We start from the raw sequence: 26,379 nt of genomic DNA, 5'->3' as shown, positions 1-26,379 counted from the left end.
TCTATCTGTTCTACTCCTCTGGTTTAATAGGAGTTGCCATCTTGTCCCATTTCCCCTTTGAAGTTCTATTTCCATGCGTGGCAAATTCTAGCAATGACTTAAGATTGATTCAGGCCTGGATGGGAGGGAGGGCAGAGGTGGTGGGTGCTGGGAACGAACGCAGACTGCCTGGCTGGAAGCTTCCCTTGCCACTCTTCCTGGGTAAGTACTGCATTGTCTGTGCCCTTTCAAACTGGAGGAAACAACTCATAAGGTAATTTTAACCTCCCATTTATTAATACTTAGAATCATAAATCCTGTGCTTATATGCAGGCACCCGTATACCTTCTGTCAAAATAAACAAGCTTTTTTTTTTTAGACACTTAGTGATTGGTTACTTCAGAGCTGGAGGAGATTTTTAAAAATAAAACTTAAGCCGCTTTCCATATGAATGCCATTTCCATAAGCTGCATTTTTAAACACAACTCACCAGGTATCAAAGCATGGAGGAAAAATGGAAAGATATTTGAAAAGACTTTAAAAGAAACCAGAAAATATAAGATTCCTTTGTAAAATTGCTTTGACAATCTGTGGATCATTTGCATGCAGATAATTCATATTTTGATTATACCTGTGAAAGTCCTTGCTCTCTATATTCCCTTCCTCCTTGCAAGAGTTTTAGGATTTATCATCATTCATTATTTGTTGCATATTTCTAAAATCTGGAGTTAAGGAAAAAACATCCTAAAGACACTATCATTATTACAGTTGCTCTCTGCACGTAACTGATGTTTTGACATTTAAACAAACAACAGGGTAAAGCAAACATAAATGTCATATTTCCTCATTACCAGTTCTCCTTCCTGTCCCAGAAATAAATGAAATTCATAATACAAATACAGGATCCACACGATAGAATCTGTTTATCTATAAATACCACATACACACACACGCGATACAATCTGTTTATCTACCACATATGCACACATGATAAAATCTATTTATCTACCAATACCACATACAGACACACACATCACTAATGCAAGACTAAAGAGAAATCAGAGACCCCATGCCCTCAGACAGACACAGACACAAATGATTATTCTCACTTGACAGACCAACTGTACCACTCTTTCCTTGTATTTCACTCCAGCCCCAGAGGGCTGGATCAGGAAAGAGACACTTGATAGCTGCTGTTTCCATGGTTGGAATATTTGTAAAGTTAACGCATAATCTGAAAGCAGAAGCTAATAAATTATAGGGTGCTAATTGGAGCTGGAATGGAGCTGTCAATCATGTTATCCTAAACACAGAGAGACCCTCATAACCTAAAAAGGCAAGGCAGCCTTCAGGAGGAGCGCCCAGTTGTCTCCAGCCTTGACCTCCACCCCAGTGGAAACACTGCATCCAGGCAGAATGGCCACCGAGAGTCGGCAGAGGTGATTCTGCTAATTCAAGCTCACTTTAAGAAAATAGGCAAATTCTCTTTGGGGGAAAAGAATTAAATATTTGAAGAATTAATGTTTAGGGAAACATTGTTCAGAGCAATATATATAATGAATTTACTGGGGTAATTAATACTTTGGTAAAACATTACCCTCTCTTTGGATTTTTTCACTTTATAACTTTTAACCCAGTAAGAGAAAAATCTGAAGTTCTCCACACATGGTGTCATGTTCTACCTCAAATTATAGTGTTTCCAGGGGTCTACCAGTGAACTCTTATGGAACTAAGCTCCTCTAAAACAAAAGCAAATTTCCTTTATCATATTGAATTCATTTGTTTCATCTAGAAAAACAATAGCAGCGTACTCTCTGTTCCTTTGTTTCGTCCTTAGAATCTCCTAGTAAGCTCTAGTCCTACTTTTCTCCCAGAATTTCTGGTTCACTAAAGAGTGATTTTGTTCAAACTATCCTCCCCTGTCATTATTATTTCCATTTCCTATCAAAACCGTATAATTAATAAGTATACAATTGTTATTACCTATAAGAAATTCAGGTGACAGGGAGGCTAAAATTTGAAAAACAAAACTAAAATATTAACTATTTTTATTTCTAATCAGTAGTTGCATGACTAATGATCTAGTTACCACTTAGAGATTTTTACCAACATTTATTTCACGAGTACATAGTTTAGTCTATATATGTATTTATAGGTATACATCATATATGTATTTATAGCTTATAGATGTACAAATATATATATGTATTTATAGTCTATATATGTATTTAGTAAAACACTCTATTTACCTCATAATTTGGAAGCTTCTTTAGAGTACTTCACATAAAAATAGTTTTCACTTAGGAAGAACAAATCAAGTATCTTAAAAATATGAACACACGATTGCTTAAAATATGCATTATAATTGATGGGAATGTCAGAACTTATTTCTTTTTCTGCTAATTCTCGTTATTACCACTTTACCCTTATTTTTGGCAACGACATTATTGGCCTTGTGCCAGTCATGGTATTATCAAGAAACAGGGTGGAAACCAAACAAAAAATTAAACTTTCTGTTACTGCTTTTTATTTTTACCAGGCACAATCCTATTTTTTTTCCTTTTAGTGCATTTTACCCACTGTGTAATACACCTCAGAAAACAATGGGATGTTTTCTCATCTGGTAATATAGTACTTTTTTCATTGTACCTGCTTTTTGGGGGAATTTCTTGACATATCTGGAAGGTCATTTCCATATATCTAAAGGTTCTGTATTATTTGTATTCTTCCACCTTGCTTTGTGGAGTGTGAAATCCTGTTTTTACCTCAGGCAGTTTCTCCTTCACACTCAGAAACTGACAGAGGGCGTTGACAGATTTGGTAAGAAACACAAAGAACAGGGCTTATGATATTTGTTCCTCCTTGTTCAAAGGCTTCTTCTAAAAACACATTTTTGTACTTTTTGAAAGGAATAAGAAAAGAGTCTAGGGAAGTGTCAGACTTGTATCCTAAGGGAAAACCATGATACAGTCGCATTCACTTGGGATTAACGAGGAGGAAATTTTTATTCACAATTTTACACTTAACTATTTCAAAGTCTCTAATAAATTTGAAAATTGATAATATAGGCTCTGTCATCTTTCACTGAAGTTTGGGGCATCTGGGTATACAGAACAACAACAAGGGCAAGACGTTAAGTTAAAACAAAATTATACCACTTAATAATGTATATTCTTTAGATCATGAAAGCTTCTGACTACATTTTTACTGCTACTTTAGAGTACAAATTTAATTTTTGTCACTTCTTTATTAGAGGACTTTCTAATTTGAACTCAATTACACATGCTTTATTTTCCTTCTCCTTACTTACTGTAAACAGAAAAGTTCTAAAAGTGACGTTATAAAAAATGCTTTCCATGTTGTCTGCTCATTTCCTGATCTGGTTCTTATGCTTCCTAGTCCTTATGTCCATATGGATGCTCAGAATGAGGTTAGAGCTGCCTTGTCCGAGTTCTCAGGACACCCAGCTCACCATCAGATGCTTTCAGCTCAAGGGTACCTCATCTCACACAATTCTACTAGACTGCTCCTCTGGGTTAGCACAGTCAGCAATGTCTTTCTCATATTCTACAGAAGCTTCCTGGTAAATTCCTCCCTTCTGTGCTATTAGAAAACCTTCAACCTAACTACCCTCTCATCCAAATGCTATCAATTCTTCGAAGTCTCACTTAAGTTCTGCCTCTTACACGAAGCCTTGTCTCCACACTAGACACAGTGAGTGGTCTCACCTGTATCAGAACTCTTACTACCTAATGTCTATGCCATGTATTTGCCATTTATTAGTTAACATCTTGTGACACGAGTTCAGGATTTAAAAGGTTGCAATAACCCTAAAGATTATCTCATTCTCTCTTGACTTTAATGTTCTTTACCCTCTCAACTAGATATTAAGTAGATTGAGCAGGTACCACCAACTCTTGTGAGAAAAATACACAGATTATTGCATTAATTGTTTTATTATGTGCAAAGCAATTTTAAAATATAGGTTCATCTAAAGTTTAATGTACAAGTTGAAAAAAAAAGAAAAATAGTCTAAAAGCTTGCTTCAGTTAAAAATAAAAATCCTCTTAATAAAAGGAGTGGGGAGAGGTTCTGTCACTTTTAGGAGGCAATTGGTGTCCCAGGTGGCTCAGTGGTAAAGAATCTGCCTGCCAATGCAGGAGAGGTGGGTTCGATTCCTGGGTTGAGAAGATCCCCTGCAGCAGGAAATGGCAACTCACTCCAGTATTCTTGCCTGGAAAACCCCACGGACAGAGGAACCTGGTGGGCCACAGCCCATGGGGCCACAAGAATCAGACACGACTGAATGACTGAGCACGCATGCATGCACACATCCTTTTTCTGTACTTCTATCCGGATCCTCAATCTGGGTCTTCTGCTCAAGGACATCCCTTCAACACTTGTCCTCTCTTCCTGTACCATCATCTCTTCCTCTCTACTGGATCATTCCCATTAATATAAAAACAGGCTGCAACATTTCCCGCCTTAAAAAAAAAGCAACCTTCTTTGACGCCATCTCCTTTTAGTTTCTGGGCTTCCCTGATAGCTCAGCTGGTAAAGAATGCACCTTCAATGCAGGAGACTCAGTTCAATCCCTGGATTGGGAAGGTCCCCTGGAGAAGGCATGGCAACCCACCCCAGTATTTGTGCCTGGAGAATCCCCATGGACAGAGCAGCCCGGAGGCCTGCAGTCCATGGGGTCACAAAGAGTCGAACACGACTGAATGACTTAGCACAGCACAGCACTTTTTACTTAGTAAGTCAGTTCTCTGCTCCCTTTAAATGGCTGCTGCTGCTGCTGCTACTTCGCTTCAGTCATGTCCGACTCTGTGTGACCCCCTAGACGGCAGCCCACCAGGCTCCCCTGTCCCTGGGATTCTCAAGGCAACACTGAAGTGGGTTGCCATTTCCTTCTCCAATGAATGAAAGTGAAAAGTGAAAGTGAAGTCGCTCAGTCGTGTCCAACTTCGTGACCCCATGGACTGCAGCCCACCAGGCTCCTCCGTCCATGGGATTTTCCAGGCAAGAGTACTGGAGTGGGTTGCCATTGCCTTCTCCACTTTAAATGGCAACAGGCCTTAAATGAGTCATCTTCCTGCTCTCTCCACTGACTTTTACATCTTCTCTTGTACCAACTCTGGCTTAGATTCTACTACACACACTTGTCAAGGTCATCAGCTAGTTCTATATAAACCTGAAGATCAGCTCTCAATAATCTTTTATTTCTCTCAGCAATAGGGTGATGCATCAGTTAAGATCCTCTGATAAGCAGATGTCAAGACACATACCATGCACTTGAAGCATTATTAATATATTCTAGCAAAGATAGTGGCTCAGATGATAAAGAATCCTCCTGCAACACAGGAGACCTGGATTCGATCCCTGGGTTGGGAAGATCCCCTGAAGGAAGGCATGGCAACCCACTCCAGTATTCTTGCCTGGAGTATCCCATGGACAGAGGAGCCTGGCGGGCTGCAGTCCATGGGGTTGCAAAGAGTTGGACACAACTGAGCAACTAAGTACAGTACACAGCAAAGATATTACACCTGGCATGGCAGCTGCAATCGGAGTTAGTATTTGATTTGACTCATGCTACACTATAGCTATTCTCCAGAATCCATGTGGTTTTTTCCAGGAGCTCTGGTGAAATAAAAGGAAATAAGACAGAAGCCATGAACCCTGTGACCTTTCAAACATAAATGCTGGTGCCAATCATTGTAATTCCCTGGGATCCTATTGTATTCTTGACTTACAGTATCGGCTAAGGGAGGGAAGAGAGGAGAGCCACAGACCCAGAGATGTCTGTTTGGCCTTCCACACACCATGATACATTTCACCCCACAGGTTAAAGGTCCAGTGAGCCAACCACCAAGTATGTCAATCCCTATTACACATTTTAAAAAATTGTTTATTTATCTATTTGGCTGCACTGGGTCTTCATTGCTTTGTACGGGTTTTCTCTAGTTTCTGCGAGTGGGGGCTACTCTTCATTTCAGTGCTCAGATTTCTCATTGCGGTGGCTTCTCATTGTGGAGCACGGGCTCTAGGCACACGGGCTTCATTAGTTGTGGCACATGGGCTTAATTGCCCCGTGGCAGGCATGTGGTATCTTCCCGGACCAGGCATCAAACCTGTGTCCCCTGCATTGGCAGGCAGATTCTTCACCACTAAGCCGCCAGGGATGCCTGGTTCCCACCATTAGGTGTTAGCTAATTCGTGTAGTTCCTTTGAGATGTAGTCTCTTCCTCCTCTATCAGATCCAGTCTATCCCAAGCCAGGCTAGTCTAGGATTTAACCTGGTTATCAAGCTGGCAGTGTCCAGGGGAGGTGTGCGCAGCTCCTGAGGGGGCCCACGTTTCTTGCTGTGGAGAGGCCACAGGAGTATCTTCCTGTACAGAGTGCTGGCTCTTACATTAGAGTGATGAGCCATCTCAACAAGCAGGGAGGGGTGAGAGGGGTGTGCTGAGCCAAATTCCTTGGGGACATCCATACAGTCTCTTTCCCCAATCTGGAGTTTCAGGGTCTTAGGTTTTCTCAACAGATGTATCTTGACCGATCAGTCCCACCTCTCTGGAGCTCTGTAACACTCACATGCAAGGCTTGCCCCTTACTTGTGTCTGCTCTTGACAGTTTATAAACACCTCTTTTTAACCTATCAGAGACACCCTCTAGCTCTCACACTTAGCCTTTATTTGTTACATAACCTTGATTTCTCATGATCCTTCTTCAGGAAATCAGGACATCTTAGTAAGAGCCAGCCAGTTCCACTTTCTCATAGACATTATCACCTCTGTGTCTTTCAAAGGCCTGAATCATCCCATTGGCAGAGGTTCCCCTCCACGGGACATTTTTCTTATTCACCATTGGTGAAGTCCTTAGCCCTTGGGGCCCCCACTTTGTGCCCAGGACTGTCCACATCCCACATATCCCTCACGATGAGGTCCTCTTAGCCCCCTGAGTGATGAGTGAGCCAGACCCCAAACCCCATCTCGCTACCTCTTTTCTTTGGCTGTTCCTGCTACTATCTGTATTTTAGTTAAGGGCCTCAAAGAAACAGATGTCAGGAAGAATAGATGTGCAAATGATATGTTGGGAGAAATGCTTGGGAAAGGTAAAGGGAGGGAGAGAAAGAGTAGGTTTAAAAAAAAAACCCTTCAGATTGCAATTCAGGCCTGAAACCTGTTAAGAAGAGAGAGGCAGGAGGATTGGATGAGGAGAGCCTGCAGCTACAGTGCTGTTCTGGCTAGGTGTCAGCCAGACTGAGAGGGTGTCAGTCCCCAGGTCAGAATGGCCTGACAGTGGCCAAATAATGTCCAGATCAGGCAGGAATGGCCCATTTCTGGTACTCTCCTGTGTTTAGTCAGTGGCTGGAAATGGCCCAAGGGAAGCATGACCTGGCATGAATGTCACAGTAGATCTGAAGGTACAGCAGCTGGATGTGTCAATTAGCCATGCTCCCCAAGGCATGTTCTCTTGAAAGATGATCTAAATAGCACACCTCCATGTCCACCACAGGGGACCATGTAATTTATAGTCTGAACAAGATCACTTGTAAGTGTGAAATGAACATGGGTAATAATCCAGGGCAAAGGCATAAACTGGGAGTATCCAGGCAAACTAAAACATATGGTTACCGTCACTGTCAATAATATTTGACACAGTTCATAATTCCATCCTTTTTCAAACACTGTGTTTATTTGACTTCCAGGATTCCATGGGCTCTTGATTTTCATGCTACTTTTCTGATACCTCCTTCTCAGTCTTCTTTGCTAGTCTCGCCTCAGCTCCCTAATGTCTAAACATGGAAAGACTTTGGCTTCTACCCTCAGCCCTTCTTTCTTATTTATCCACACTGCTGGTTGAGCTGGGCTAGTCTCGAGGCGAGTCTCAGCCGTATCTATATACTGACAACTCTCCAGCCAGAACCCCCTCCTTAATCCCCTCTCCCACTGCATATTCAGCCTCTCCCCTTAGGTCTCTAAGAATCCTCTCAAAACTGACACATCCTAAACTAAACCTCTAGTTGCCACCTCACCTCTCAAATTGAATCTTCTCTCCTTCAGTCTTTCCCATCTGATAAGCGGTAACTCACGTTCCTCCCACTGCTCAGGTTGAAAACCTTAATCTTTTCTTCTCTTGTGCTCTATATCTAATCCATCAGCAAAACCTTCAGAAGAAACATAGAATCAACCACTTTCTTCCCTTTTACTGCGGTTTCGACTCCTTCCCTGCCAAGCCATCATCTCATGGTTAATCATCATAACTCTCTAGTTGATTTTCCTATTTTTACCTCTCTGTCCCACCCTCCTCTCATTCCCTTCTTCACACAGGCTCTGAAACGATTCTTTTAAAACCAAAGTCAAATCACGTCTTGTGTCTGTTCAGAACTCCCCAGTGTCTTCCTATCAGGTAAAAAGCCAAAGTCCATACAGTGGTCTGCATGATCTAACCCCCACTTCCACTCTCCTCTCCGTCCTTTCTTTTGTTTTACTTGCTGTTAAGTTATATGAATTCTTTGTATATTTAGCCCACCAGGCGCCTCTGTCCATGGAAATCTCCAGGCAAGAATGCTGGAGTAGGGAGTGGGTTGCCTTTCCCTTCTCCAGGGGATTTCCTGACCCAGGGATCAAACTTGGGTCTCCTGCATTGCAGGCAGATTCTTCACTGTCTGAGCTACCAGGGAAGCCTATGTTTCGGGTATTAGTCCTTTATCACATTTATAATTCCAATTATTTTCTCACATCCGGTAGATTGCTTTTTAATTTTGTTGCTTTTTTTTTTATTGTACAAAAGGTTTTTAGTTTGATGTAGTTCCACTTGTTCAATTTTGCTTTTGTTTTTGGTGTCAGATTCAAAACATCATTGCCAAGACATATGTCAAGGAACTTACCACCTGTTTTCTTCTAAAAGCTTTAAGGTCTCAGGTCTTATATTCAAGCCTTTAATCCATTTTAAGTTAACTTTTGTTAACTAAAGGACATTGTATATAAGACAGCAATCCAGTTTCATTCTTTTGCATATGACTGTCCAATTTTCCCAATGCCATTTATTGAAGGGACAATCCTTTCCCCATTGTACATTCTTGCCTCCATATTTTGCCATAAATTAATAGACCATATATGCCTGTGTTTATTTCTGGCTTCTCTAGTCTCTTCCATTGATCTATGTGTCTGTTTTATATCAATACCACTACTATTTTAATTCTATAGCTTTGTAATATAGTATGAAATCAGAAAACATGATATTTCTAGCTTCCTTCTCCTTTCTCAAGATTGCTTTGGCTAATCAAAGTCTTTTTGTCTTCTTCAATTTTTTTTAGTTAATGTCTTAAGGTTTTCAAAATATAGTTCTTTCACTTCCTTGATTAGATTTATTCTTTTTGTTGCAGTCATAAATGGGGTTGTTTTCTTAATTTCTCTTTCTGATAGTTCATTATTAATGTAAAGTAAAGTGGCAGACTTTTGGGCATTAATTTTGTATCCTGTAACTTTACTGAATTTATTAGTTCTAACAGTCTTTTTATGGAGTCTTCAGAGTTTTCTATATATAATAGTATCTGTAAATAATGACAGTTTTTCTTCTTTCTCAATTTGGATGTTATTTATTTCTTTTTATTGCCTAATTACTCTGGCTAGGACTCCAATACTATTCTGAATAAAAGTGGAGAGAGTGGTCATCCCTGTCTTGTTTCTGACCTTAGAGGAAAAACTTTCAGCTTTTCACTGTTGATTATGATGTTAACTGAGTTTGTCATATGCTGTCTTTATTATGTTGAGGTACATTCCCTCTATGCCCACTTTGCTGAAAGTTTTTAATTATAAATGGATGCTGAGTTTTGTCAAAATGCTTACTCTGCATTTACTGAGATGATCATATGATGTTTATTCATCATTTTGTTAGTGCAGTATATCACACTGACTCATTTGTGAATTTTAAACCATCTTTGCACCCTGGAATAAAGCCCACTTGATCATGATGTATCATCCTTTTAATGTATTGTCATACATACTTTTATGTTTTATTGACTATGTCTTCTCCCCCATCTAGAATGCTAGAATGTAGCCACCATCAAGGCAGTGACTTAGCTTTGTTTATTGTTCTATTCCTAGCACCTATGCTTTCTGTGTAATAAACATTCAATAAATATTTATGAATGAATGAATCTACATGGGAACACTAAACTACAGTGTATCCATCCTAAGGGGTTGTATGCAGTTATTAGAAAAATAAGGAGTTTTTAATGATAAGAGAGAAAGCATGTGCAAAAAAGTAAGTGGGAAAAAAAAGAGAAACTAACCCAGCCGCGAAAATAAGCTCACATTGAGGAAGAAAAAAAGAAACCTAAAAGGAAATATCCTGTATTACATACAATGGCATTTGGGTTGTATATGTTGGCCTTTTGTTTCTTCTGGTTGTGAAGAAGCCTAGAAGGATTGCGATAGGTCTTCTAGTTTGGGCAACCCAGAGCCTTGATCAACTGTAAAAAGCAAAACTGAATGGGCTCCTCTTTACCAAAGAGAGAAAGTCAAAGAGAAGTCAAAGACAAGTTAACATTTATTCCACATCCATAAGACCATTCTGAAGATAAAAGTTCAGCTTACAATGAGGAAGAAAAATAATTTTTTGTCTTCTTTAATATCCTTTACCATCATTTCAAGGACTTTCAGCATTTCAGGCTCATTTAAGCCTGATCTGAAACTCAAAGCAGTCCACAAACCTCTGTAATAAATCTAGGTCTCAGATAACTCAGAATCAAAAGAATCCTCATAAGTGTCCCTCTCAGCAATATACCAGTCTTCTGGCATCTCTTTTTTTTTTTTTTTTAACAAATTTATTTATTTTAGTTGGGGGTTAATTACTTTACAATATTGTAGTGGTTTTTGCCATACATTGACATGAATCAGCCATGGGTTTACATGCGTTCCCCATCCTGAACCCCCTCCCACCTCCCTCCCCGTCCCATCCCTCTGGGTCATCCCATTGCTCCAGCCCTGAGCATTTGTCTCATGCATCGAACCTGGAATGGTGTTCTGTATCACATATGATAATATACATGTTTCAATGCTATTCTCTCAGAACGTCTCACCCTCACCTTCTCCCTCAGAGTCCATAAGACTGTGCTATGCATCTGTGTCTCTTATTCTGTCTTGCATATAGGGTTATCGGAGAAGGCAATGGCACCCCACTCCAGTACTCTTGCCTGGAAAATCCCATGGATGGAGGAGCCTGGTAGGCTACAGTCCATGGGGTCGCTAAGAGTCGGACACGACTGAGCGACTTCACTTTCACTTTTCCCTTTCATGCACTGGAGAAGGAAATGGCAACCCACTCCAGTATTCTTGCCTGGAGAATCCCAGGGACGGCGGAGCCTGGTGGGCTGCCGTCTATGGGGTCGCACAGAGTCGGACACGACTGAAGCGACTTAGCAGCAGCAGCATATAGGGTTATCGTTACCATCTTTCAAATTCCATATATATGCATTAGTATACTGTATTGATGTTTTTTTTTCTGGCTTACTTCACTCTGTATAATGGGCTCCAGTTTCATCCATCTTAATAGAACTGATTCAAATGTATTCTTTTTAATGGCTGAGTAATATTCCATTGTGTATATGTACCACAGCTTCCTTATCCATCCATCTGCTGATGGACATCTAGGTTGCTTCCATGTCCTGGCCATTGTAAACAGTGCTGCGATGAACATTGGGGTACACGTGTCTCTTTCAATTCTGGTTTCCTCGGTGTGTATGCCCAGCAGTGGGATTGCTGGGTCGTATGGCAGTTCTATTCCCAGTTTTTTAAGGAATCTCCACACTGTTCTCCACAGTGGTTGTACTAGTGTGCATTCCCACCAACAGTGTAAGAGGGTTCCCTTTTCTCCACACCCTCTCCAGCATTTATTGCTTGTAGACTTTTGGATAGCAGCCATTCTGACTGGTGTGAAATGGTACCTCAATGTGGTTTTGATTTCCATTTCTCTGATAATGAGTGTTGTTGAGCATCTTTTCATGTGTTTGTTAGCCATCTGTATGTCTTCTTTGGAGAAATATCTTTGGCCCATTTTTTGATTGGGTTGTTTATTTTTCTGGAATTGAGCTGCAGGAGTTTCTTGTATATTTTTGAGATTAATTGTTTGTCTGTTGCTTCATTTGCTATTATTTTCTCCCATTCGAAAGGCTTTCTTTTCACCTTGCTTATAGTTTCCTTTGTTGTGCAAAATCTTTTAATTTTAATTAGGTCCCATTTGTTTATTTTTGCTTTTATTTCCAATATTCTGGGAGGTGGGTCATGGAGGATCCTGCTGTGATTTATGTCAGAGAGTGTTTTACCTATGTTTTCCTCTAGGAGTTTTATAGTTTCTGGTCTTACGTTTAGATCTTTAATCCATTTTGAGTTTATTTTTGTGTATGATGTTAGAAAGTGTTCTAGTTTCATTCTTTTACAAGTGGTTGACCAGTTTTCCCAGCACCTCTCGTTAAAGAGATTGTCTTTTTTCCATTGTATATTCTTGCCTCCTTTGTCGAAGATAAGGTGTCCATAGGTGCGTGGATTTATCTCTGGGCTTTCTATTTTGTTCCATTGATCTATATTTCTATCTTTGTCTTCTGGCATCTCTTTTATGAGCTAAAAGTGAAAACTTGTGAAATGTGTTGGAAAAGGATGATGAGAAAGCCAATTCACCCATTAAATATGAATACTTACTGTATATTAAAGATACAAAGGGTTAAAAGACACCACCTGAGTTTGGAAAGCTTGCAATTTATTCAAGTTAATAAAACACATAGGAATAAGGTAGAAATACCATACCACAATACCGTAAGTGCCAGTTAACTAGACATAAAGACAAGCACAGCAGTAATTCTGATGGGGGGGGTAGTTAGAGACAAGCCTTTCCAACAAGTTGGAATATGAGCTGACCCTAAAGGATGTCTGGAATTTAGATAAGCAGAGAAGAATAGGTGAGAACATTCCAATAGGCCAGGGAAAACCAGGATGGGTAAGCAGCACAGGATATCTGAGATCACGGACAGTTTCTTTTCTCCAGGACATTTTGAATAAAGCATTTGCAGCAGAATTAGAGCAACATATTAATTTTATCCAGAGAAATCTTTGTTCAACTGGCAACGTTAAAAAAAAAGTTTTTCATTTTCAACTTAAATATTTTTCTTACATACTGTTTCTTTTCCTTGAACAATTTAAAATGAAGGTTATTGATTGGCTTTTGTATTGTTTTGTTTTGTTTATACCAATTATAACTTCTGCCTTTGGGAGCCATAATTTCTCTCAAGTCTGATATTCCCAGGTCATTTTTGCAGATAAAAAAATTTATCAATGAGATTTTATTCTTCTGTTAATTTTTAGTGAATAATACATTTTAACTAGTGCTGGTTTTAGCCATAGCCAATTTTTCCCTCTTATTTACAAAATCTAATTTTTCCAGAATAAACTTACAGTTTTCAATATTATCAGCCATTTGTATTTTTATCAATTACTTTGATCTATAATAAATTTTCCTATGAGATTTCAGCCACTGTCTATTTTATGTTATAGTAAATATTTCTACCAATATCATTTATTATGAATTATTTTTAAAAGTCTATAATTTGCACTTATATCCTAGCTAAAGCATGATACTTTATGGGCTGTTCTCCTCAGATATTCTGTAAACTTCTCTATTATCTAGATTGTAATGCAAGTGTATTATATCGAAAATCCAACTCTTCTATACGTTTCTTTGTGCATTCCAAAATAGAATTTCTGTATTACTTTGGCATAGCAAAAGTCATAGTTGCAAAAAACAGAAGCTGACTCTGGCTGACTTAAAGAAAAATATTTATTAAAAGGATATGGAGATAAGTCACAGAATCCTTGGGAAGGCTTGAGAACCGAACTCAGAGGCTATGGAGCAAGGAACCCCTGCTAGAAGCAGACAGCAGAACCAAGCCCCCAGTCTGCCTGCCCCGGCTGCCAGAGGCACCAGGCTCCAGGGTTGCTCTCCTGGCTCCCCTGGCCCTGGTCGCTGCATTCTGGGAGCCAGACTAACTCCACTTGCCACCATGACCAGGCATGACTCAGCGGGGTCCCTGTTTCTTTGCTTCCTTCTCTCTCAGAAGCCTGTGGTGGGTGTGTCTGAGTGGTGGGGGCTAGGGTCACTGCCTGCCTTCATATTGCATGAGATCTTAGGGAAGCAAATAGAACATGGCTCCCCATCTGAAGATAAAGGTAGAGGAACTCCCCAGCAGGGAAAGGGGCGTCATATGGTGGGCCAACAAAAAGAATGATCAATGCCCATTAAAAAGTCTGAAGATCAGAGGGAAAATATTCTGCCTTGTTTAGTGGATGCCAGATGTGATAGAGTGGCCATAAATCCTGGACCTTTACTTGGGGACTGTTCACCACAGAACAAACGCACTGACCTCCCTGTGTACCTCACCAAACAGCCTGTCATCTCTGCAAGTTCTCAGGCAGTGGACAAATTTAAAAATGAACTAAACGATCCAAAGCGAAAATGGATCCATGTTCTGCTTCCACAATAGTTTTTAGCAAATGTTACTAGTATGATCAAAGTGTTCTTTGTATCTTGTGAACATTCTGTATGCTGCAACGAAATAACACATCGAATACTTTCATTAGATCTGTTGTTAGAACGCTTGAGGCTTTCAGATTTAAATGGGTAACCGCAAAGAATGACTGGCTTTAAATCAGTGTTTCCCTGAAGCAATTTTTTAATAGTAATCATTTAGGTGCTTATTATTTTGTATGGTTGCTGAAAATCATATAGCTTGAATTAACATTATATTATCATTTATATTTAATTTTAAGGACAATTTCATAGTAAACGTAACCTTAAGTATTTTATGTAGAAAGTAGATATAACAAATAAAAAATCTCTATATTAGCTAATTTCTATAATATTAATAGCACACATATCACAGAGTCATTTGTATATGATCCAAAGATCATGGAATGCTAAACTTTAGGACATAGAGATCTTCATGGTCCTCTTTGCAATATGATTGAAACTGCTGTCCCAAGACCCAAAAAACAAAATATTTTAGAGTAGTCATTAAGGACAATATTTTATTGTATTAATAGCTTTCTTAATGACTCATGTCTTGGGTGCTGGTTCCTTCCGTATGTGTAAAGTTATTTAGTCATTTCCTTTGTCCTGCTTGGGATAATCTGTAGTTCCCTTGGCCCCCTGCACACACTTGTTCTCCTCCTTCAGGTCTTTGAATGTACCTGTTTTTTCCCATCTAACTAAAATGTTTCTCTTAGAGCCCAGACTGAAGGGTGGGAAGTGGCCTAAGGGACTTTGGGGGAAAGAATCACAGTTTCATTTCCAGACTCATTAGTCTTTCTAAGCATTTCAAATGCTCACAGAATTCTGCTCAAGGTTAGACTGTTGGTATGGGGATTGTCTTAACCTAAATTAAATGGCTCTTAGAACCAAAATTAGAATACAGGAACTTCCCAGTATTAATTTGGAGTCACAGACCACCACACCACAACATCTATCACTCTACTAGGTTTTCTTTCAGTGACCACTTAATGGGAAGAGTGTTTATCTCAACCCTGCATGTCCCAAACAGAGCTATTAATCAAACCCATCTCCATATCCACTGTGAGTGAGGCAGGCATAGTTCAGGCCTTCAGGCTTGCCAGGAGGGCAGTAAGCCACTTGTTTTTCTTGGCAGATAGCTTTGTCTGCATGTGGTTCCTTCTCTTCTTTCCTCAGACCACAAGATTCAGATTCCTTAGAGCCTAGAGGACCCTCAGAATTGGCTACACCTTGTCTGCATTCTGTAGCAAGTACCATGTAGTTTAACCCTTCTTGGTTCTTGGTTTCCATTAAAGCAGCTGACGTAATGTCATCTGAATTCAAACAAATTGGATGACCATCTTCATCTGTGAAAAAAATACAAACATTATTCTAGCATCTATTTGGTTTCCTGTATTTGTAATATCCAGGCTCTATGAGAATTAGAAAAACACCAGCCTTGCTCATTGGTTCAGTAAACATTTATGATGATCACTGAGGGAACACAAAGATAAAAGACATGTTCCCTGTCCTTGACACTATTACAGTCTAGTAGGAGAGCAGAAGTCATAAAATATGATAGAAGGTTATATGTGCTTATGTAAGATAGGAATACATGAAGCAGTAAGAGCATAGAGGTAACTCTTCCATAACAGGTGACGCAGGTCTGGTCTTTGTGACAGGAATTAAGTGGCCCTAGGATGGCCCTTTTTGTATAAAGTGCTTACCCTTTCATCTTGCCACATCAGCTAAAATATCTACCTTTAAAGAGGTACTTTTTTAGATCTAGGAATTCAATTATTTATTAAGCTAATATTTATTGCCTGCATACTGCATACCAGGCTGTGTCCTAGGTATCAACATTTGCTGCTATTTGGGGTTTACACTCTAATGGGGGGATATAGACAATAAACTAGTGGACAATTAAATCTATGTCAGGTGGCAATAAACACTGATATGAAATATATCATAATAATTAATACTTACAGAGTATTAATTATATACCATGCACTATTCTAAGCTATATGCATATATTAACTCATTTTTCCCCTATTAAGTTAAGTACTGGCACTATCTCCATTCAACACATAAGGAAATTGAGGACAGAGAAGCTTAATACTTTGCCCAAGGTCACACAGCTAGAGTTTGAACCCAAACTGTCTGGCTCTAGTCTGTCCTCACGTTCACCTCCCCAAGCAGAGAGAGGAGTGGCCGCACTGTGTGCAGAGGAGGTGGTGGGCAGTATGCCCCACAGGAGTCTTTGAGAGGGACTGACTCCAGACACACATGTGTGAGGTGGGGGTGCCTGCAGAAAAACGGATAATCAGAGGGAAATCTGACCTTCTTCACAACTGTGCTCATGTTATTTTGTCTTTCTCTACTTAAAGGATGACCTTCTTACTTAGAAACATATAAGAATTCTATTGAAACCTAATAGCAGAGCTTCTGAAACATTCCACAAAATTCTAGGGAATCTACAAGATAAACATATAAATGTATATTGTAAGAATTATTTGTTTTTTATCCATGTTTCCCAATCGCTGAGTGTTACTGCCTGGGTGAAAAGTTTACAGTCAGAAATATAACTGTCCTCCTTATCTTTGACAAAGGAGGCAAAAATATACAATGGAAAAAAGACAATCTCTTCAACAAGTGGTGCTGGGAAACCTGGTCAACCACTTGTAAAAGAATGAAACTAGAACACTTTCTAACACCATACACAAAAATAAACTCAAAATGGATTAAAGATCTAAACCTAAGACCAGAAACTATAAAACTCCTAGAGGAAAACATAGGCAAAACACTCTTCTGATATAAATCACAGCAGGATCCTCTATGACCCACCTCCCAGAGTAATGGAAATAAAAACAAAAATAAACAAATGGGACCTAATTAAACTTAAAAGCTTTTGCACAATGAGGGAAACTATAAGCAAGGTAAAAAGACAGCCTTCCAAATGGGAGAAAATAATAGCAAACAAAGCAACTGACAAAGAATTAATCTCAAAAATATACAAGAAACTCCTGCAGCTCCATTCCAGAAAAATAAACGACCCAATCAAAAAATGGGTCAAAGAACCAAACAGACATTTCTCCAGAGAAGACATACAGATGGCTAACAAACACATGAAAAGATGCTCAACAACACTCATTATCAGAGAAATGCAAATCAAAACCACAGTGAGGTATCATCTCACACTGGTCAGAATGGCTGCTATCAAAAAGTCGACAAACAATAAATGCTGGAGAGGGTGTGGAGAAAAGGGAACCCTCTTACACTGTTGGTGGGAATGCAAACTAGTACAGCCATTATGGAGAACGGTGTGGAGATTCCTTAAAAAACTGGGAATAGAACTGCCATATGACCCAGCAATCCCACTGCTGGGCATACACACCGAGGAAACTAGAATTGAAAGAGATACGTGTACCCCAATGTTCATCACAGCACTGTTTATAACAGCCAGGACATGGAAGCAACCTAGATGTCCATCGGCAGATGAATGGATAAGAAAGCTGTGGTATATATACACAATGGAATATTACTCAGCCATTAAAAAGAATACATTTGAATCAGTTCTAATGAGGTGGATGAAACTGGAGCCTATTACACAGAGTGAAGTAAGTCAGAAGAAAAACATCAATACAGTATACTAATGCATATATATGGAATTTAGAAAGATGGTAACGATAACCCTATATGCAAGACAGCAAAAGAGACACAGATGTATAGAACAGTCTTTTGGACTCTGTGGGATAAGGTGAGGGTGGGATGATTTGAGAGAATAGCATTGAAACATGTATATTTTCATATGTGAAACAGATTGCCAGTCCAGGTTTGATGCATGAAACAGGTGCTCAGGGCTGGTGCACTAGGATGACCCTGAGGGATGGAATGGGGAGGGAGGTGGAAGGGGGCTCAGGATGGGGGACACATGTACACCCATGGCTGATTCATGTCAATGTATGGCAAAACCACTACAATATTATAAAGTAATTAGCCTCCAATTAAAATAAATAAATTTTAAAAAAAAGAAATGTAACTGTCCTTTCATACAGCATCACATTTTACAAATCAGAAACATTTCAGTCAATAGATGAAGGTCCCTCCCTTTCTCCTAATGATACTTTCAGCACAAGAGCGTCCAAATGCGTAGGTGAGACCAGTCTGGCTACCAAGCTTCTGTGCATACCCCAGGCTGGATTTATTTGGAATGTATTTAAATTGAAATATCGGAAAAATTTAAACAATTCCAAAGGATGAAGGGAAGCACCATTGCACCTATTTATTCCCTGATGGAATTTAATTGATCTACCTATTAACCCGGAGAAGGCAATGGCACCCCACTCCAGTACTCTTGCCTGGAAAATCCCATGGACGGAGGAGCCTGGTAGGCTACAGTCCATGGGGTCGCTAAGAGTCGGACACGACTGAGCGACTTCACTTACACTTTTCCCTTTTATGCACTGGAGAAGGAAATGGCAACCCACTCCAGTATTCTTGCCTGGAGAATCCCAGGGATGGCGGAGCCTGGTGGGCTGTCGTCTATCGGGTCGCACAGAATCTGACACGACTGAAGCGACTTAGCAGCAGCAGCAGCAGCAGCAACCTATTAACCAGGGCTTCCCCGGTGGTTCAGCAGTAAAGAATCTGCATGTGATGCAGGAGACACGGTTTTGATCCCTGGGTCAGGAAGATCCCCTGGAGGAAGGCATGGCAACCCACTCCAGTATTTTTGCCTGGAGAATCCCCATGGACAGAGGAGCCTGGCAGGCTAACAGTCCATGGGGTCACAAAGAGTCAGACATGACTGAGTGGCTTAGCACGCATGCACACACCTATTACCAAGTTCCAAATCTGAACTACAAAGCTTATTTTATTATAAAAACATATGAATCACTGTTCTTGCTCTGTCTTAGTAGGTGTTTATTTTGTTTTTCAGGCCCTCCCCCACTGCTGAATAACACAGAGGCTAGGCTGCAGGCTCTTTGGTATCATCCCATGTTCCTCTTCATTATTCCAAAATCATTCTAGTATATTTCAAACCATGTGAATAGTCAAGTTATTCTAAAATATCTCCCCCATAGAAATAAGCTTATCAGATGTCAAGTTTGATTAGTGCCTATGTGCTGAATATCTATGGAAGAATCCAACTGTTATGATTATTGTCAATATGTACTGATAGCCATTGAGAAATGCATAAGAATAACTTGCTATGCATGAAAATAGCAATAAAAATATCAAAATATGATAGGAAAAAATAGGATTAAATTTTCCAGTGGCCCAGATTATTGAGGAAATTAGGATGATATTCCTGAAGGGCTTAAAGAAATTAGGCTAAAGGAGTTTAAAATTTCAACAAAAACATATGCTTATAACATAGGTCTAGGTACTCACATTATCAGCCTCTTCACTGCCATACCTTTGGCTCATTAAATAGTATATTGGGAAACATGATTTAATTTTTTTGCCTACATTGGAAAAAAATTCTTTTCCATAAAGCAAATAAATTCTATTTTTACAAATTCTAATGCAATATGTCAAAGAAAAATCATTAGCTCACTATTTCATCGCTTCATAGTACTTAGGACAATATTTAGTAACTTGACCCTGGCAAGCTTTCAGCAATGAGTACATCTTCTTATTGCATAAGGAATTTATGAGAGATGAGTGGGTTGTTTATTTTGATTTAAAAACTACTGAATGGAAAACTTGCAGGTCTTTAGAGCCGAGATCCTGAGCAAAGACGGCATGCACTTGGCAACCCTTGGTTTAAGAGGGAAATATTAAAATAAAGACTTCCAAGTAAGACCGGGTATTTACAGACGAGACATATGCCGGCTGACTGGCTATGTTTAGAACAGCAGAGGAGCATTTAGATTTGTTTCCTGTAGAGCTCTCTGGGACTGATGAGGTGATGTTTACACAAATGTTTGGATGAAGTCACTGGGATATTTTTACTAGATGCCCAGATATGTTACTAATCTTCTCTCTATCCCCTCTCCACCCCATTAGGTCAGTAGGACCATAGCATAGGCATGGTATTATTGCTCCCTTAATCCTAATGCCCCTCTCTTTTTTTTTTTTTCCAAAAAGTCCTCACAGTGGCTTTACTTGTCTTCTTATATATCTCTGACAATAACAAAGAAGACTTCTTACTGTTTTGTTAAATACATCCACCAGTCTGCAAAACAGCAAACTATTATTAAACACATTTCTTTTACTTAAAAGTTAATTAAGTTTAAGCTTGTCTTAAAGTGACTGTTCTATGATTTCTATCCTTTGCAAATATTCAAACTCTGCTTTTCATTCTATTTCTTCTCACTTCTCTGTCGCTTTTGTTCAGCCACATGCCAATTACCAGAAATGTTGGTGATCCCCATCTATCTTCCCATTCTTTATGGTCACGATTTACATTTGTTGTAGGTTTCAGAGTGCGAATTTCTCTTGTTACCAAAATCATATATCTGTCATGGCACAGACTTGTTTCTAAAAAATCATTAGAGTTTGATCATATTCCCTGTTAACCTCTTCCAGTATCCTTATTCTGCCTAGTTATGTCTGCTTCTCTATTTTTAAAAAATATCCTTTAGAATTTTAATTCAGTCTGTCAACAACTTGGCTCCTCAATAAATTAGATATAACCAGGACAGATTATTATATCTTTTCTAGCAGGCCAAAAGTAGCACATTCTTTCACTATGCAGAACACTAAAGATAACAAAGTTTCCTTGCCTTAGCTACCTCTCTGTGAAGGCTGAGAGTAAAGGCTCTAGAATAGAGTCCTGCTCCAGCCCCATTCATCAGGATGACCATGGGCAAGTTACTAACCTCAGTCTTTTCATCTGTAAAATGGTAACATCATAATGCCCACTTCATAGGGCTATTGTGAGGATTTAATGAGTTAAATAGCACAAGTGGTATATTCAAAAGTGCTAAAATAAAGTTACATAATATTGCAATTAAAAGCCATTCATTAAAAGGGTTTTGTCCTTTATAGGTACCATGAGCAGTTTGGTACTTACTTCAGCTTCATAGATAAACTAGGTAATGCTACATGGCAAAAAGATTTCTGTAAGTGTTCATGGAGACATCTGGTAGACCCTAAGGTAAAGCTAAGCTCTCAGGTCTTCTAACACCCATTATGGCAGCCTTTGTTATTTTTTTTTTTTACAAACGTCTGTACACATTAGAAGGAAAGGCTTCTGTGAGCAGAGTTGAATTTTGAAATATAATACAAATCAACTGTAAATTCCTCATATCCCCAAAGAACTCTTTTTCTCTGCAGCATCTGACCTCTCCTGCCTCTGTGAGTCTCTTTGATTTCCATGACAACCTTCCTCTTCCCATTCTGACTTCTCTCAGTGCCCACCAAGAAAAGTCAGTCAGTCTTCTGTCTTCTACCACTGACACTCTGAGAATCATCAGCTCGGCTCCATGATGAGATGGCAGGTAGCGCCAATGTGAGATTACTAACAAGGCTTATTCTGAGGATGGCCTTTAAAAACATAGTATTAATGCAAAAAGGAAGAAAAGAAGCACTGTATTAAAGTATCCATGCATACAATACACATTTTGTAGAAAACATACAAATTAACAGAGACACATTAAATGGCTACCTGGCAGGTAGAGAGAGGAACTAGAACAGAAGAGGAATATGGAAATAAGGGGCTAAACAAAAAAATGAAAGAGAAACCCTGCATAGATCAATGATGACAATGTACCATCAACTGTAATTAACTCAACTCTGCCATTGATGTCCAAACTGGCATGAGAATTGGAGAATGAAGAGAACAGGCCTCATGAAAGTATAGTCTAACATGTTAATTCTCTTCCTTACTATCTTAGATTATAAATCCAGGGACCATATCATTATTCTATTTTTTTTAAATGTAATGAACAAATCAAAATTACTTTCAAAGAGGAGGATAATAAATACTTAATTATGAGGATGGTGCCAGTATATTATTCCTTCTGTGCACTGTAAGATATCTTCCAGGCACACCCCATTTTGACCTTGTTCAGTTAACACTGGCAAGAAAACCCAGAAATTCTGAAGAAGAATCAAACTTACCTTCAAAGCCTTCATTGATGACTCCACTGGGGTTTGCTTCTCCTCTGCATTGAGAAATACTCTTTAAGGAAAAATTTCTGAATAACCGAAGCTGTTCTTGAATTTTATGGAAGGAAGGTCTTTGGTCAGGTTCTTGAGCCCAGCACTGGGTCATTACATTCCACCTGGATATGTGGGTAAAGACATGAAAGTAAATGGTGACTGGATATCATTAGGTAGTCATTACCGATAATCTGGGTAAGGTTATTTAAAAAGGAAAAGAATTTGAGTTATTGCCAGTTTTCCATAATTAATATAACTGAATCAGAACAAAAGCTTTTGTTTCTTATTTATTTAATTTGTTGTTTTTGTTTAGTTGCTCAGTCGAGTCTGACTCTTTTGCAACCCCACAGACTATAGCCCGCCAGGCGCCTCTGTCCATAGGATTTCCCAGGCAAGAATACATTTCCTTCTCCAGGGGATATTCCCGACCCAGGAGTCAAACCCATGTCTCCTGTACTTCAGGCAGATTCTTTACTGCTGAGCCACGGTCAGGAAGATAACAGCTGCTGGCAATATAACTACCTTTATTAGAAAACATCTTCCTTCTGAAAGGTCAACATTTAACAGTTATTAATCAAATAAATAGATAAATATACGGTTAGAAAACGTTTACCGAACCAATAAGGAAACCAACAGCTATACAAATTATTGAAGAAGCTGAGATTGAATTTTACATTTATACATTGATATCTGAAACAAAATCTAAGATGTACTCCAAGCCACACAGATATTTAGTGGCAGAATCAGAGGCAGAAATCAGATCCAGTTCCTCACTGTCAGGTTAATTAAGATACTCAGTTCCCCTGGCCATAAATAGCTGGTTGTTTAATATTATCTTTTCCTTAATGGTTGTCTAAGACATGTCTGTGCAGAACTCTTAATGAGTGTTCATTCATTCATTCAGCAAAGATTTGTCAGACACATTGTATATGAGCAGGATATCAAGAGCAAGAGATGTGGCAGTGTGGCTCCTGTCCTCATAGGATATATAAAGCACATATAAGAGAGTGGCAAAATTTACCCACTGCAACTCACAGGAGCAGGGGGAAAATGTAGCTCTTTTGATAGCTTTGTAACTGATTCTCAAAGCCCCACCCAGCAGAAGAAAATTGACTTCATTTAGAACAATGTCAATTATAAACTAGTCTGTTTTGAAAACCACCCTTTTTAGGTAATCCTCAGTCTTTTACGGCTAATAACTCGCTGTCTCTTATCTTCAGGCCATTCCTACTCCCTCTGTCTTCCTCTCCAAGGTGGTGTCAGGATTTACATGAGCTGTACTGGCCCCGTGAAGGATGCTCTGGGCCCCACTGTCCCTCCAGGCCTTCTCTAGTCTCAGAGTGGAATGATGAGGAATTCCATAAGGAGCGACTGGCCTGGTCCATCCTGCAGGCATCGGCTGCTATCTGCAATCCATGATCTCTTTAGCTGCTCTTTTGGTCCTTCTCACGGAACTGGTCCTCCCGTTTCTCTCTCTAGCTGCAGGCCTCTCTGAGACTACATCACATCCTACATCTGCTGACAAGGCTCGGAATCCTTTCCTGTTTCTGCTGCATGCCTACAGGATGCTCCCTAGCCAAAGTTCGAGCTTTCAACAAAACATTCACTTTACACAGGGAAACAAAGGAGGCTTGGAAGTACAAGCTACATGTTCTCTATCTGGACATGCCAGTCCATCCTATTCAGGATGCTGAGTGTCCCTGTCAATGCGGGGGGTCCCGTACTCGGGGATCTCCTTGCCATCCTGCCAGACTGGGAGGAGTAGGCAGTTGCTCCCTGTGTTTGGTGTCACCCACACCTCATCTAACTGAAGCCTACAGAGGTCTCAGGACCTAAATATCCGACATCTTCACCCTCCTACCTCTGTCAAGGTTTCTTCTTCCTACCCTTGTCCAGGGCTTAGAAGGAGTGGAGTTTCTCTTCAATTCTTCTTGTTTATTAGATTATATAGAATTATAGGTTTAGTAGCTCAAAGTTGCCATTTAGCAAACTAACAAGGAGCTAAAGGATTCTACATAACCCTCTCTCTGCTCCAAGCATCGTTTCCAAGTCTGCTGACTCACTAAAAAGGTCAAGTACCTGTTCTCTTCTTTCACTGTCTGGAGCTAGAAGGCTGACTGGAGGCAGAGAGAGGAAGACTAATAAAGAAACATCAGCTGGGAAGTATTTAAAAATTTTACTACTACCATATCAACAGATAAATACATAATTAAAAATTATAAGTTCTAAAAATGGTACTATAGAAAACAAATGTGAACTCTAATTAGAGATGGAACATTTTTGGTAAGTTGCTCATAGAAGAACCTCTGCAGAGGTGACATTTCAGCCAATGAACTCTGTAGAAAAATAAGAGGCTAGTCATGGGAACTGGGTGGGGATGAAAGTCAGGGAACACACTCGAAGAGGCAAAAGCATGTGTAAATTCCTAACTTTGGAAAGAACTTGGCACATTTTAGAATGTGAAGGACAGCCAGTATGGCTGTAGAGCGGTCACTGAGGGGGAGCGTATAAGAGATGAGGCCAGAGAGGAAGGCGAGATCGCAAAGGTCAAAGATCAGCCTAGGCATTAGACTTTATGCAACACAACGGAAGCTGTCAAAGATTTTAAAGCGGGCATGATCTTTACATTTTTAAAGGATGACTCTAGCTGATATATATGGAGAACTGATTGCAGAGGGGCAAGTTGGAAGCAAGGAAGTTATTAGAGAAGGCCAGGTGAGAGACGATGGAGGTTTGGACTAAAGCAATGACAATGGACTGAGAATACATTCAATCTCTAGGTGACAATGACCCAGAAACCATCCTAGGTATTGACTGAATAGTAATATCTGTATGTGGCACAAAAACTCCACTTCCATCTCTTTTATTTCTTGACAAGCACCTCAGGTCAGTGTTAATACTCAATATCAGAGTAGTATAGAGAAACTTAATATTGATCTTTTTCGGTATTGATCTGATGACTTTTCATTTATATTACAATTTACGTTCTGGATATAGAGTACTGAACATGGCTGTATTTTTTATTGATTAGAATCATCACTAGGAACCTAATCCTCTACATATTGCTTTATAACCTTTGGCATTTAGCAACAGGAATGAAACAAATAACTCAAAGAAGGATAATTCGACTCTGAAATAATATCATGTAACTGATACTCGATCATGGAATTTAAAACAATATTTAAAATAGAATCTTAATGACTAACCTAATGGTGGACTTCTAAGGTGGTGGTACCAGTAAAGAACCCACCTGCCATTGTAGGAAATGCAAGAGATGCAGGTTCTATTCCTGGGTCAGGAAGATTCTGTGGAGTAGAAGATGACAACCCTCTCCAGTAGTCTTGCCTGGAAAATTCTGTGGACTGACAGGCTACAGTCTGTGGGGCCACAGAGAGTGAACACAACTGAGCAACTAAGCACACAGGTGAAAGGAGAAAGTAAAGTGTAACTTGCCGCAAGAAGCCTAACCTCTTCTACAAAGTTGTAATTCTGAGATATTACCAAAGGATATGTTGAATCTCTCAAAACTTGTCATATTTCAATTATGAAGTTTTTACTTTATTTATAATCCACTTCATTCTACAAAGTATTCAAGGCATTTAATGAAGATGACATAGTGAGAAGAAAGGAGAAAAAGGAGGGAGGGAGAAAGGAGAGAAAGCACCCAGACAATTGCCCCTTCTCCACTCTGCACCTCACCCACTCCTACTTTCCTGCAAAAGTTTAATTTATGTAAGTGATTTAAGC

At 39.5% G+C, this 26,379-nt stretch overlaps 1 protein-coding gene and 1 long non-coding RNA gene across 3 annotated transcripts in view; one reads left to right on the top strand and one right to left on the bottom strand.

Annotated features, from left to right (window-relative positions):
- The first annotated feature begins 52 nt into the window (after positions 1-52).
- The window catches only part of LOC145521985 (uncharacterized), a 125,483-nt gene continuing 99,156 nt past the window's right edge, over positions 53-26,379 (top strand). The window contains exon 1 of the long non-coding RNA XR_014065823.1: positions 53-201. This is a non-coding gene — a long non-coding RNA (uncharacterized LOC145521985). The remainder of the gene's footprint in view (positions 202-26,379) is intronic.
- ROS1 (ROS proto-oncogene 1, receptor tyrosine kinase) overlaps positions 13,795-26,379 on the bottom strand; it is a 123,396-nt gene continuing 110,811 nt past the window's right edge. For both annotated transcript variants that reach the window (XM_081530933.1, XM_081530934.1), the window contains exons 43-44: positions 22,591-22,754; positions 13,795-15,887 (exon numbers count right to left, since the gene is read on the bottom strand). In XM_081530933.1, the coding sequence (XP_081387059.1) occupies positions 15,577-15,887; positions 22,591-22,754 (475 nt within the window). In that variant the 3' untranslated portion in view covers positions 13,795-15,576. The remainder of the gene's footprint in view (positions 15,888-22,590; positions 22,755-26,379) is intronic.

This window comes from Giraffa tippelskirchi, chromosome 9 (assembly GCF_054371585.1).
Source record: "Giraffa tippelskirchi isolate mGirTip1 chromosome 9, T2T-mGirTip1v1.2.pri, whole genome shotgun sequence".
In the NCBI taxonomy this organism is placed as follows: domain Eukaryota; kingdom Metazoa; phylum Chordata; class Mammalia; order Artiodactyla; family Giraffidae; genus Giraffa; species Giraffa tippelskirchi.
This window is presented reverse-complemented; position numbering and strand designations above follow the sequence as displayed.